This window comes from Thamnophis sirtalis, unplaced genomic scaffold, assembly GCF_051295495.1.
Source record: "Thamnophis sirtalis isolate CommonGarterSnake01/CBP01778 unplaced genomic scaffold, rThaSir2_p1.2 scaffold_12, whole genome shotgun sequence".
NCBI lineage: Eukaryota > Metazoa > Chordata > Lepidosauria > Squamata > Natricidae > Thamnophis > Thamnophis sirtalis.
Genome location: NW_028261392.1, coordinates 57,382,570 through 57,397,654, shown reverse-complemented (window position 1 = coordinate 57,397,654; position 15,085 = coordinate 57,382,570). Strand labels below are relative to the sequence as shown.

General features: G+C 41.9%; 1 protein-coding gene across 1 annotated transcript in view; it reads left to right on the top strand.

Moving 5' to 3' along the window:
- Positions 1 to 15,085, top strand: part of TNR (tenascin R) — a 585,927-nt gene that overhangs the window by 504,241 nt on the left and 66,601 nt on the right. Inside the window, exon 9 of the mRNA XM_087726783.1 lies at positions 1,893 to 2,078. Within this exon, the coding sequence (XP_087582909.1) occupies positions 1,893 to 2,078 (186 nt within the window). The remainder of the gene's footprint in view (positions 1 to 1,892; positions 2,079 to 15,085) is intronic.

Below are 15,085 nucleotides of genomic sequence, written 5' to 3'. Positions count from 1 at the left end.
ATGCAGCTACCACATCATACTCCAATCCATATCATCTTCGGTGTAAATCTCACCCAGGAATGTTTCCCTCTAGATGCCCGGATGTAGAATTTCACCTGTAACTTTCATCTGTAACTCTTCTCTGTGCATCTTTAAAGCCTCCTGACCTTTTTATTCCTGCTCCTGTTTCTCTTCTTTCTGCTATTTGCAATTCAGATTGGGCTCAAATTTATACAGTTCTGATACTGACCCTGCATATCATTTACTGAGGTCCCAGGAATACTTGTCAACTCCACAATGCAAATGTACACAGATGGAAAAGGAACCCAAACCTACACCAATATTTATGTATGCAATTTGCATTTGGTTTTCCTGCCTATAGTTAGGTGATAATTGGGGCATATCCTGCAGCAATTTGTAATTGCTTGTTTGTGAATCAACAATCCAATTTGGGACTGCCACTGCTTAAGACACTTATGTAAAACCACAGTTTGTTTTTTGTGTACGTAAGTGGGCAGGCTAATGACATTATTTGAGGCCAGAAAAAGGGTAATTGGATCAAACAGTTTAAGAACCACGGTTACAGGCAAAGCATGCTTGGCTGACGCTTTCAACCAGGTGCACATTTAAATGTGAAATGTCATTGTTTCAGGTTCCCTTGTGTATTTATATGAGATAGAAGGACATATCTCTGTGTTAAGAGAGCCCTGAGCCAAACAATAGTATTTCTTTTTTAAAATGTCAAAATGCAAAAGTAGGAGCCACTATCTGTCCCAGCACATAGTCCTGCACTGGCTCCCAATCAGTCTCTGGATACGCTTCAAGGTGCTAGTTATCACTTATAAAGCCCTTCATGGTATTGGACCTGGGTACTTGAGAGACCGCCTGCTGCCAATTACCTCCCAAAGACCCATTAGATCGCACAGGGTCGGCCTCCTCTGGGTTCCATCCACTAGCCAATGCCATCTGGCTACCACCCGGGGGAGGGCCTTCTCTGTTGCAGCTCCGGCCTTTTGGAACGAACTCCCCGCGGAGATTCGGACCCTCACCTCTCTCCCTGCTTTCCGAAAAGCCGTTAAAACCTGGCTGTGTCGGCAGGCCTGGGGTTGATGAGTTCCCTTCCCCTCTCGACAGGTGTGGTTGTTGGTCATTTTAAATGTCTATTTTGTACTTGTATGTTTCCCTTGCCCGTTTAAGTTGTTCGCCGCCCTGAGTCCCTTTTTGGGAATAGGGTGGCATATAAATAAACTTAAACTTAAACCAAAGAAGCTAAAGGGAATATCCAGCTTTAGTGCAGCTTCATATATAGTATTATGCTCCTTTTAAATGTAACAGAAAGAACAAAGAGATAAGAATGCTGTTCACATAGCCGCATTCAGATTCAATTTTTAAATTTAAAAGCGAAGAAAGATTTCTTGTTCCTTAAGACTGTACAGGATCATTTCTAATAACAGAGTTATTTGTTTCATAAAATTAAACTAGAATTTAATTTGAAGCAAACTGATCTCATTTTAAACTCTGACTCCTTGGATTTTCCACATTTGACTTCATTTTAAATGTAGCAGATTTTTACAACAACTGAAACATATATCTATAACTGCACATAAATTAGGTGATTGGCTGAACAATGTTCTCCAAATTCTAATTAGACACGATCATGAAATTCTTTGCCTGCTTTAATGTGTTACACAATTACATAGTTCTTATTGTTACCATTGTTGATATTTTATAATTAGCAATTCCTTTGTGTTTATGGTTCAAATTCTCTCTTCCTAGAGTAAGAGCATGAAGCCTAAACAACCTGCCCACCTGAATAGCTTTTGAAATGCATTTCAAACACATCTTAATAATATGAGATACATTTGGTGTGATTATAAAGGAATTGTATCATTTGCTTTCTTTTTCTAATGCAGAAATCGATGCTCCAAAGAATTTGCGCATACTCTCTCGGACATCAGACAGCCTAAACCTTGAGTGGGACAATAGTGAGGCAGAAGTGGAAAACTTCAAAGTGGTATACAGCACTCTGGCTGGTGAGCAGTACCATGAAGTTTTGGTGCCACGCAAGGCAGGTGCCACATCGAAAGCCACCCTCACTGGTAAGACTAGTTGTAAGGATATTTTCTTTTTATTGCAGAGACCCCAATGGAAAAAAAAAACCTCGTAATTGCTTTTAAGTGCAAACATGCATGTGTCATTGCAGTATAATCCCTTCATTCTAGAAGAGGGGTATCAAACTTGTGGCCCGCGGGCCGGATACATCAGGTGCTGGCTACGCCCACACCTGGTTTAGCGAAGGGGTGGGAAAGACACAATATATCACGTGACAATGTTAGTTTGACACCTCTGCTCTAGAAGATTAGTATTGCATTGGATTAAATGCAAGAGCCAAGGTGGCGCAGTGGGTAGAGTGCAGTACTGCAGGCTACGTCAGCTGACTGTTATCTGCAGTTCGGCGGTTCAAATCTCACCAGCTCAAGGTCGGCTCAGCCTTCCATCCTTCCGAGGTGGGTGAAATGAGGACCCAGACTGTTGGGGGCGATATGCTGACTCTGTAAACCGCTTAGAGAAGGCTGAAAGCCCTATGAAGCGGTATATAAGTCTAACTGCTATTGCTAAATTGTTAGATTTATATTCTACTTTTTTTCTAGGAACATAAGGAAATATATATATTGCATTTTTTAGATTTAAGTATAAGTCAAGGGTAACAATCAGAGAAGAGAGAGATAATGACTGGACCAAAAGCACCCAGAATGCTGAGATTCGGGTTTCAGTCAGGCTTATCCAACAGATCAACCATTTATATTTGAACTTTATTGTTATTGTAATGGCCTCAGAATGTGAAAAGCAGTTTGGGATGAAAGCCCATTGTTATTCTTATTGCCTTTGCAAAATAATGCCACTTTAAAGATTAGCACAGCATTTGGATGCTAACCAACCTCCACACCTTTTTATATTTTAAAATAAACTACTATTACACAACTCTTCTAAGGCTGCAGGAGAAAAAAAAATACTGTAGCATAGTATTTTAAATAGGAATGATTACCTTAAGATCTTCTTTCTGTATTGTGTTCAATCTATAGTGGCTCTTTTGTGCCTCAAAATCTTCATGAAGCTTATTCAAAAGTTGAAAAAGTGTCTCCTTTTAACAAAGTTTCTTATAAGAAGTATTTTCAATTGGTCAGTTTATTTGTAAACTCCTTGGCTCTCCCAAAGGCTCCTGTTTTTCTCCTTTACCTTGGTCTCTTTAGTAAAACAGGTTTTCTTCTGTGCACCCTGAAGCAGAAAATGATACTCCTGTTTCTCACCTCTTTCCAGTTTTTCCTCCAAATATAGTTTTGAAGCACAAATGAGTGTAAGAACATAAAATAAATTTTCTTTAATGCCTCCTTAAATCAAAAATGTGAATTTACCCTACTGGGCAGGTTTTAAATTTTATTTTGTCTATCTTTGTTTTTTTTCCTACACAAATGCAGTATTTCAAATAGACCGCAGTCTCTGTACCTGTACTTGAAACATCCAAGTAGTTTTTACGTGTTGCTGCCTTAAATAGATTTTGATGAAAATTAACATCCATGTATCTGTTGAAGTTAATATTTGTGACAGAGATGTCTCATAACCAAGGAAACGTCTTATTGTATGTCATTACAGTATCATCTAAATATTTATGAACTAAATCATTGTCCATGGTGCTAGTCCCCCAATGTCAAGATCCCACCCCCTCAATCCATTGCTTTTGGTACACTTTTGTCTAAAAAATGCTCTTGGAAATTAAGGGTACAGGCCAGGGATGGGTTTCTCGCCCCGTTCCAACCGGTTCGGTTGGAACGTGGCCGGCGGTGTCCTCGTGCACGCGCGCGGTGCACGCATGCGTACTAGCATCTGCGCGACGCTCCAGCTGTTCCTGGACGATCGTGCAGGCGCTGTATGCGTCCTGCGCATGCGCGGAAGCGCAGAACTCATCAAAACCGGGTAAGGACCGCGGGCGGGCGGGCACGCCCTTCGCCGTTCCCGGAAGTTACTTACTGCCAGGTTCGGCGACCAACCGGTTCGCAGGGACCGCCGCGAACCGGTTGAAACCCACCCCTGGTACAGGCAGAGGTGGGTTCCTACCAGTTCACACCTATTCGGTAGAACCGGTTCGTCAAATCTACCGAACCAGTTAGAAGAGGTTCCACCAGTGGACCCGGAAAGCAGCCCACACCTACAGAAGAGGTTCCAAAAATTTTTGAAACCCACCACTGGGTACAGGTGAGGGGAAAGGTACATAGGTCCACCGCTGACAAGGAGGGGGTGGCTTTTAAGGGAAGATTCCAGATTGTGCCTTTATTGGCCAGTTACCTTTTTCATTCACAGAACTTCATCAAGAGTCCAAGGAATAATCTTCTTGGCTTTGTAGCCCTCTTATGCTCTTCACATTCCTTTTCCTGTCCTACCATAAAAAATCTTTTTTTAAAGAAATAAAAGCTTGGCCTTTTGATTGATAGCATGGTGGGAAGCTTATTTGTCTGGAAATAGCTGTGATGGGAGACCTACCACATACCTGAATAGCTTCAGTTGAAATCAATAGGACTTCAAATGAAATCAATAGGACACTTGACTTTGAATTCTAGCTAGGGGAAAGAATGGATATGTTGTTCTTGTTCTCATTAAAATGCCCTTGGATGTCTTCTGGTCAGACTAATGGCCATCTATTCCATCGCACCCCAAGAGCAACCCCCCTGATCACCACTCTCCCAAGCAGGGCGGGGTGATAACAGCCCTCCCATGTTTTTAGCTTTTGCCTTCTACACTGAAAAATGTATAGCCTCCAAAGAGGGAGGGGTAGGCATTATAATCTGTTCTGTACAATCCTTGCCTAAAAGAAGCTGATGAAAGAAATGTCCTTCTGGGTTTGGCTCCAAGTGGAGAAAAAGACACTGGAGACATGGAGGCTGCTTGGAAAGATGGTTTATTGGTGAAAATATCAAGGGCTTCAAGCTCAGTTATTACTGCCCAACCAGAACCTATTGGAATCTGTTACAGAGAAAGGGAAAAACCACCATAAAACTTTGTTCTTCATTTCTACTTCTGCAATCATCCAGTAGGATGCCAGTGAATTGCAAGCTGCTGGGCAATCAAAGAGGGCCAGGATAATAGCATCACCCCTATCCAAGCTCTGTCAAACATCATCATTAAGCATAGGTAATGTCCCCTCCATATCAAGTAGTCCCAACCTGAAATGCATTCAAATATAGCATACATCTCGTGTCCTTACATACATTTTACATATACATAAAATCTCACTTAACATTGAACAAAAATGGTTTGTTTCAGTGGTGGGTTTCAAAAATTGTTCGAACCTACTCTGTGGGTGTGGCCTCCTTTGTGGGATTGGCTTGCCACCCATGTGACCGGATGGGAGTGGCTTGCCACCCATGTGACCGGATATGAAGATGCCGATGACACTTGTCAGAACCACCTTAAATTACCTCACACACAGCACTGGCATGCATAAGAATATGATGTAAACTTGTTTTTTAAAAGGCATCTTTGGTTTGCGTTAAAACAACTTCAACACACACAATGTTCTGATTGCACCACAAACGCAGTAGTCATCCTTACCTTTCACAGAGGCACTGAGTTTTATAAATATGAGCATGATAGTGTAGAATAATCATATCCAAGGACCAGTGGTGGGTTTCAAAAATTTTTGGAACCTCTTCTGTAGGTGTGGCCTGCTTTCCGGGTCCACTGGTGGAACCTCTTCTAACCGGTTCGGTAGATTTGATGAACCGGTTCTACCGAATAGGTGTGAACTGGTAGGAGCCCACCTCTGGTTTGTTTGTATGTGTGCATGCACATCCACGCAAAACCATCTGTATTAAAGTCCAACATCCCCAAAGCAATCTTTAAAACTGCAATACCTAACCTTTCTGGAAGTCAGGCAATGTTCTGAAGCAGCAAGTCATCTTCTCTTTGTGTGTGTGTGTGTGTGTGTGTGTGTGTGTGTGTGTGTGTGTGTGTGTGTTTGTTTGTTTGTTTGTTTGTTTATAAAATTTGTATGGACACCAACTCACTTTCAGGGTCTCTAAGTTGTTTAGAAAAAGCAAAATATCTCTTTTAAGATCTTGGCTGTGGTTTGCTTGTTGCTCCACCTCATCCATAGAGTTCAATTCAGCATCAGCCCAGTGTGTCTCCCAGGCAAATTGAAAACTGGGACCCACCAGTATCATTCCTGTCTATGTGGGAAGATGAGTGGAAGATGGAAGGAGGTTGTGGGGGGGGGGCATATGAGGACTGTAACTGATTCTCACAGCAGTTACAAAGTTTAGTAGAGAGATCTGTAAGCAAACCAGATGGGTTTCTATACAGTGTGAACAACACCCAAGCCTCCATAGATAGTCATTTCCATGACTTAGGTGACATGGACTAGAGATTTGTCCTGACATTGTTCATTCCAGTGAGCCAATGATTGGCTATGTGTTACACAGGCAAGTTTGTGCTTAAGGGACAGCATTCAATTCTTACCTTCAGCCATATCTGAATATTGGTAGCAACAGGCAAAGGCTAATAGTCTGGAGCTCTAAGTAAGAGTGCTAAGCCTTAGTCTCCATCCAGTAGCAGGCAGGGAATGTCCAACCAAGAAGCTTTGTCCTATAGAATGTGAATTGCTCCAACAATTCATCATTTCCCTGTCGATGAAGAATCTCAGCCATCCAAGTAGAGTTGCCTAGAAGTTGACTCGTGGCAACTGGACTCGAAACATTTCACTGCATATCCAAATGATGCAGCACAGGGTACACAAGTGAACCCCCCAATACTTAATCAGGTTAGTTATTTCTAACAGGCTAAATATTCTAATTCTAAAATGCTTAATGTCAGAAAGAAATTATAGTACCCTTTGCCTTATAAAAGACAGTTCCTTATTTTCTCCTTGCTCTCCAAAATAGGGGAACTTAGAATGTATGCTTCTGGCAAACAGGAAACCTGGCTGGGCAGTAAACCACAAACATTAATCATAGACGCATGCGACATTGTGACAGTCTAAATGTCAACTTAGGACACAAGATTTTAACTTGTAACTAGCGATATTTTAGCAATAGTAACCCAATATGTTAGCAATACTTTAGCAATCTTCCCGTCAGCTTCATGAGTAACCAAGATTCACTTCCCTATTATATTCATTTCCCTATTATATTTTAGGATCTTATGAGAATCATGTATTTGTAACTTTCCCAGAATATTTGTAACTTTCCCGAAATGTCCTTTACTGAAGTTTATGACCTTAAAAATGTATACGCCTTGTGTGACGTCTGTATGATTTGTAATGATCAATTAGAAAGTATAAAATCTCTGCCAAGGGATACCTAAGACAGTTCAGTTTGATCCCAATCAGACTGGGCTCTTGAACGCGTTCAAAATAAAAACCTGTCTTCTCTTGGAAATTCGTGGTGTTGGCTCCTATTTTGATGTAAGTAAAGGGCAGATCTTAATTTTGCTGCTACACAATTAGCTTCTTCAGTCTGGCTGAAGAAGCTACTTGGACAAGCAGTGAAATATCATGAACCAACAAGAACAGAAGTCCAGTGTCCAGTTGATTCGACTTCCAGTCAATTCCCTGACTTTAAGGATGCTGGTTAATGGGAAAATTAACAGTTGAACAACCACTGCCATTTTTTAAAAATAATACGTCATGATTCAGAGAACAGATAATCTTCTAACCACCACTACTTGAAATAATTGCAGATTGAATTGATTCCTGAGCAAAACAAACTCTCAAGACACATTTTTTCCTCCAGAATGTAATGTTCAAATGGGCTCTTTTGAGCATAAAATAACTTGTACTCAAATTGTACTGCATACGTTTTATTTAATGTACATTGGCCATTCTCTCTTTACTCAAATTTTATAGAATATGCAGATAAAATTGCTATCTTTATGCCTTTAGATTTTGATTCCTCAATAATTATACCATATGTTCCTCATGCAGAAAATCCAATTTCTTAAAAGAAGAAAGTCTGCAGGCGTAGATAATCTTTTTTTAAAAAACTGTTTTCTCTTTTCAAGGTTCCTCCTGCTGCTTTTGGCCTGATTAATTACCTCTTCTCTCCACTGCAACTAATGTGATTGGTCTCTAATTATTTCCAAAGGTTTCTTTAGAATGGAAGTGGGAGAACGGAGGTGGGGGGGAAACATTCAATTCTACCTTTCTTCGTTGTATTTTTCCTCCAAAATTTCTCCAAATAATTGCAGCAGGAAGCCCCTGCTACTTGTTGTGAAACAACAAAGGAAATCGTGTTTTGAACTGCAGTATTCTTCTGGCTTGGTTTATTTTCAGCACTGGAGCAAGCAAGGGAAAAAAGAAAACATTGTTCAAAGCAGCAAGAATAAAGTGAAAAAAATAGAAAGGGGATAGCATAGAAATCAAGGGTCTTGCCATGCATTTTTTTAATTGACTAATAAACAGGATAACTGGATGTTGAAAACTATCCGAGAAAGTGGCAATAGCAATAGCATTTACTTATATATTCCTCCATAGAGCTTTACAGCAAGGATCCCTAACTCCTGGGCCATGGACTGGTACTGCTCCACAGTCTGTTGGGAACTGGGCCAGACAAGTGGTATGTGAGCGATGAAGCTTCATTTGAGCCGAGGTGGCGCAGTGGGTAGAGTGCAGTACTGCAGCCACTTCAGCTGACTGCTAAGCTGCAGTTCGGCGGTTCAAATCTCACCGGCTCAGGGTTGACTCAGCCTTCCATCCTTCCGAGGTGGGTAAAATGAGGACCCAGACTGTGGGGGCGATATGCTGACTCTGTAAACCGCTTAGAGAGGGCTGAAAGCCCTACGAAGCAGTATATAAGTCTAACTGCTATTGCTATTGCTATTTGCACATGTGCAGGAGCTACAGGTTGTACATGCAAAGCAGGGGTGGGTTTCTCGCCCCGTTCCAACCGGTTCGGTTGGAACGGGGCTGGCGGCGTCCTCGTGCACGCGTGCAGTGCATGCATGCGTACTAGCGTCTGTGCGATGCTCCAGCTGCTCCTGGAGGATCATGCAGGCGCTGTATGCATCCTGCGCATGCGTGGAAGCGCAGAACTCATCAAAATCGGGTAAGAAACGCGGGCAGGCGGGTGGACGCTTCGGCATTCCCGGAAGTTACTTACTTCCGGGTTCGCTGACCAACCAGTTCGCAGGGACCACCGCGAACCGCCTGAAACCCACCCCTGATGCAAAGCCATCGCCTCCCCACCATTGCCGTCGCCACTGCTGCTGCAGTTCTGTGGCGCCAGAAAGGTTGGGGAACCACTGCTTTACAGCACTCTCTGAACACTTTGGAAATGTCAGCATATTGCCCCCAACAATCTGGGTCCTCACTTTGACAACCTTGGAAGAATGGAAAGCTGAGTCAACCTTGTGCCCCAGGCTGGTTTTTGTTTTTTGTTTTTGTGGTACAACTTCACTATACTAGTAAAGCACTGATATTCTGACAACTCACTAATAAACTAACTGTTGCCTACTCTGTTTCCCTGAAAATAAGACCTACCCAGATAATAAGTCCAATTGGGCTTTTGAGTGCATGGGCTAAAATAAGCCCTCCCCAAAAAATAAGCCCTCCCAAAAAATAAGCCCTCCCAAAAAATATTGCAACACAGCAGCAGCCATGAGATGACCACACTCACTGCCTCCTGCACTTCAAAAATAATAAGACCTTGATTTATTTATTTATTTATTTATTATATTTGTATGCTGCCCTTTTCCCCCGAAGGGGACTCAGGGTGGCTCACAATTCAAATCAGGGAAGAGGGGTACAGACAAAAAATAAAACAAAACATAACAATGCATAATTTAAAAACACACAACAGTCATACCATTCGAGATGGGGGCAACAGCTCTTTAGCCCCAGGCCTGTCGGAACAGCCAGGTTTTAAGGGCTTTGCGGAAGGCCTGGAGGGTGGTGAGGGTTCGAATCTCCACGGGGAGTTCGTTCCAGAGGGTCGGAGCAGCCACAGAGAAGGCCCTCCTCCGGGTAGTCGCCAGTCGGCATTGGCCGGCGGATGGAATTCGGAGGAGGCCTAATCTGTGGGATCTAATCGGTCTAGTGGAGGTGATTGGCAGCAGGCGGTCTCTCAAGTACCCAGGTCCAATACCATGAGCCAAGCGCTTATTTTGGGGGTCAAAAGATAATAAGACCCTGTCTTATTTTCGGGAAAACACGGTACTGAACTGGACTAGGTGAAGCTTGATTTGATCTTAGGACCAAAATACAGATAAGTTTACAATAAAAGGTGCTAGGAGCTGCTCAAATATTTTTCCAACCTTAATAACAGCTGTGATGGTAGGATAAGAGCCATGATCAAAGGGGAAGAAATGTTCCCTTTTGTGGCAACTGTTCTTTTCTTCATTCCCATCTGCTGTTTAACTCTAGTGAAAAGCTCCCATTGATGCCAGACCTCATCCACCATCTTACCTGTTTCTCTATGCTAAATTCTTTATTTGGCAAATTTTTTAAATTATTTTTTCCCTTCTACAACACCTTACAGTCATTACATCAACATTGTTATGTCATCATACCTGTACATGTATATAATATTTCGCTTCTATATTTACACACTTTATACACAGTTCTATATATATTTATATATATTGTTTTTTGGCTTAATTAATTTTGTTCCTGTTTTGCAGCCATTTGTACCAATTGTTCCAAATTTCATAATATTCCGACTCTTCTTTATCTTTTAATTTCAGTGTTAATTTGTCCATCTCTGCACAATCCAAAGTTTTTTTTTATCACTAATTCGTCCGAGGGGGTATTATTTTGTTTCCAGCATTGGGCAAATGCTATTCTAGCTGTAGTTAGCAGGTGTGTTAATATGTACTTAATTTTCTTTGTATATTTCCCTTTGATTATTCCCAGTAGAAAGATTTTGGGTTTGTATTTTATCTGTTCTCCTGTAATTTCTTGCACCCATTTCCAAATTTTTGTCCAATATTTTTGTGTTTCTGGGCAGGTCCACCATATGTGATAATAGGTCCCTTGTACTTTTTTACACTTCCATCTATGCTAAATTCTTTATGTTGTTTAAGGACTGAAAAGGTTTTTAATTTACTGGGAATTTTTGGAAAAAACATATTAATGTAGTGTCCTATCTTTATATTTTTAAAATCAGAATAGCTGCCAGAATAATTTTGTGTAACTTATTTAAGAGACAAGGTGTTTATCTGAAGTAATTTAAAACACTGGTATATCACTCTATGAAGCTGTAAACAATACGGACAGACATCAACAGCATTGCATTAATTCATCCATCCATGCTTTCATAGAAAAATCCATTGAATCTTTTCCCAATTCTGTAATCTTAAAAATTGGGCAGTCAGTGAAATCGAGCAAAGGCAAATAAGTAGAACTCAAGGAGACAAGACTGAAATGCCAGCTGGCCTCATTCAGATGGAAAAGCAACCTGTGTGAGAAATCAGATTCAGCATATAAGCCTCCATTCCTAACTGCAATGCGTTACATATTTTGTGACTTGCCAATTGCTCTGCAGGCACCTGCGGTTTAGCAGACATCAACCCATCCTCTCTCTAATTTCCATGGGTTCAGCAGGGACATTTACAGCAAGTTTCTACTCGCATGATTTTAATGTGCATAAAACCCTCTGTGCGATTCAGAAGCCTGACAAAGCAAAATTCCTGACTACATAGATATTTCTTATCTACCTTTAAGTTGTGGGAAGTTATCATCCAGCCCTCTCCCAGAAAAATGAAATATCCTAGGAAATATTGAAAAGGCAGAATATTTCTCTGGATGTGAAAAGAAAGAAACATGTTTTCATGTATACAAGTGTTTTATTTCCATTTCATTCCATACAAGCACATGTATACTGTGCATAACCGGGGCATATAACATTGAATAAAAAACACAGCCCTCGCTTTTATAGACAATACGCCCCACAATACAAACCCAATATACCACCTTGACCCACCATACACCCTCTTTCACCCCCCTCCAACTTTCATTCTTCCTTCCTACCTACCCCTCTACTTCCTACTTCCCCTCCCCCTCTATCACTCCTCTCTCTTACATTCCCTCCCTTCCTTCTCCTCCTACCTCCGATCCTCTCTCCCACCCTCTCCACCCCTCCTTCTTCTTTCACTCTACTCCTCCCTTCGGTGTACCTCTATTGAGAAAGAAACATGTTTTAAAAGACATAATAGTTGCCTGTAGCGTTCTGCCCATCCCCAGTTAATGGGCCATTGAGATGGCCAGGCTAGCCCACTTTACATAATAAAGACTTCACCAGCAGCTACAGAAAGGCATGATAATATACTCAACTGACCACAAGGCATCTGAGAACTCATCACAACCTAGAGAGTAGCCCCCTGCATGGCACCATGGGAGCCTGACAACCAATCAGAATACATTTCTTACACAGGAACAGGAAACAGAGAGGTGGGACTGAACACGTTATAAAAAGCCTAGCAAGCCCCTCCCTCGGCCCTTCTTCACCAACATTGAAGCATGTGATCACCTTTTCTGTTCAGGGCTCAAGCCATGTGGCCATGTCCAACAATAAACCATCTTTCCCAGCAGCCTCCATGTCTCCAGTGTCTTTTTCCCCACTTGGAGCCAAACCCAGAAAGACATTTCTTTCAACAAAGTAATACAAAACAAAAACACAAATCCTCCCCACTCAAGAAAGAGATTTTTAGCAACCTACCCACTATTCTAGCAGAGGCAACACTGTCCTTTCCACTTGTATTGATCTATCCTATTCATCCATAGCATATTGTATTTAATATACAATATAATACAATACAGTATGTAAATATAATGCGATATGTATTTAATTTTAAAATACATGCGTGCTGCTTTTCATTTCTGGGGAAAACATTGTCTACACTCCTATGTCTTCTGTACTTCCAAGAAATTGCCAACATCCATTCAGTAAACAAATACTTTTTTTTTTAAAGCGGACAAAGAGCCAGTGGGATCTGCTTTGATCCAATAATGATAATAGATGATGGATTGGTTGGAAATTAACTAAATTGCTGTCTCCCCTGATGTGCCAAAAACCACAGGGCAAGCTTCCTGCAGGCTGCTGGATACTTATAGCTCCGCCGCACGCAGGGAGAAGCTGGCTCCTATCATTAATTATTGAGTGTTTCATTTATGCCTCATAAATAAGAAACTCGAGTGAAAATGTTAGATGTCAAATCAGTTTGGTAACAAATAAAGCCATGCTGGATGTTCTCTCTCTCTCTCTCTTAATTTCAGCATTATAAAAGACAACTGCAGCAGTTCTGAATAATAATCAAGAATTAGTTATTCTTTTCCAACACACCCAATTTTGTCAACCTAAAATGGACAAAATTTTATTTATTTATCAAATTACAATACAATAGCAGTTAGACTTATATACCGCTTCATAGGGCTTTCAGCCCTCTCTAAGCGGTTTACAGAGTCAGCACATTGCCCCCAACAACAATCCGGGTCCTCATTTTACCCACCTCGGAAGGATGGAAGGCTGAGTTAACCTTGAGCCAGTGAGATTAGAACCGCTGAACTGCAGATAACAGTCAGCTGAAGTGGCCTGCAGTACTGCACCCTAACCACTGCGCCACCTCGGCTCTTAGATACCATCTTGCTCCCAAACTCTTAAAATGGTATCCAGAATCAACAAATCTCCTAACAATGAATCTGTACACTGGGTAAAACTGTCATGTTTATCTGTTTGTAACCGCATCAGTGCATCATAGGGCAACAATTTTTGAACTAAGTATCTTCAATGGGCTAATATACAGAATCCCAGGACCAGTGGTGGGTTTCAAAAAATTTTGGAACCTCTTCTGTAGGTGTGGCCTGCTTTCCGGGTCCACTGGTGGAACCTCTTCTAACCGGTTCGGTAGATTTGGTGAACCGGTTCTACCGAACTGGTGCAAACTGGTAGGAACCCACCTCTGCCCAGGACCCATTACTTCCATGGGAATGAAATTTGGGGAAGTTGTAGTGGCTTCAGCACCAGTTAACATGCCACTGATGGTTATTTCCTATGTGCCCTGACTTTCCACAAGTCATCAGGAAGTGTAAACTCAGTCATGATTGCCATCACTCTTCCAGCTTTGCTTGTGGGAACCTGTCAGGAAACTTCATCAATGGGGAAGCAGACACGGAAGGTTGCAAGTTGCCTGGATAAATCTCTCTCACCACCCAGCTTTCCCAACCTCTCTATGCTCAGGCTGGGCCAGTCACTCACACTTCCCAGCATGCTCTCTTCAATCTGTGCAACATCTCTTGTGCACCTCGCATACCCTGATCCGTGCGGCATCCTTACATGCCCTCCCAAATCCATGTGGCACCTTTTATACACACTTCCAGATTAGGCCTCCTCCGAATCCCATCCACTGGCCAATGCCGACTGGCGACCACCCGGAGGAGGGCCTTCTCTGTGGCTGCTCTGGCCCTCTGGAACGAACTCCCCGTGGAGATTCGAACCCTCACCACCCTTCAGATCTTCCGCAAAGCCCTTAAAACCTGGCTGTTCCGACAGGCCTGGGGCTAATGAGCTTTTGTCCCCCCTCGAATGGTATGGTTGTTGTGTGCCTTTAAACTGTAGTATTGTTTTGTTTCGTGTTTTTTCTTTTCCTTATTTGTACCAACCCCCCTTGACTTGAGTTGTGAGCCGCCCTGAGTCCCCTTCGGGGAAAAGGGTGGCATAGAAATATAATCAATCAATCAATCAATCAATTCCTGAACTGCACACCACCCCTGCATGCCCTCCCATGGGAGATATGCCAGGAAAGAGAGTGGGAGGGGGTACAGTTTTCCTTGTGATCCACAACTCCCTTTATTAGAGAAGGGAAAGTGAAGCTACCTTCCTGCATTCTTAGTCAGAAAATGGATATTGGAATGAAAATGGAAATTGGATATTGGTAGACAGTATTTAATATCATTGATAAGCTCTAACTATTTGCCCTTTATTCTTTATCTCCATATGTCAGGTTGAAAGAGATTTTAGATCCAACTCTTTGATATAGACCCATTTATTCAGAACCACTCCCAAGATAAGAGTTTTCTTCATGAATACTCACAGTTATCTGTTCTGACCCCTTCCTCCGTCCAGTA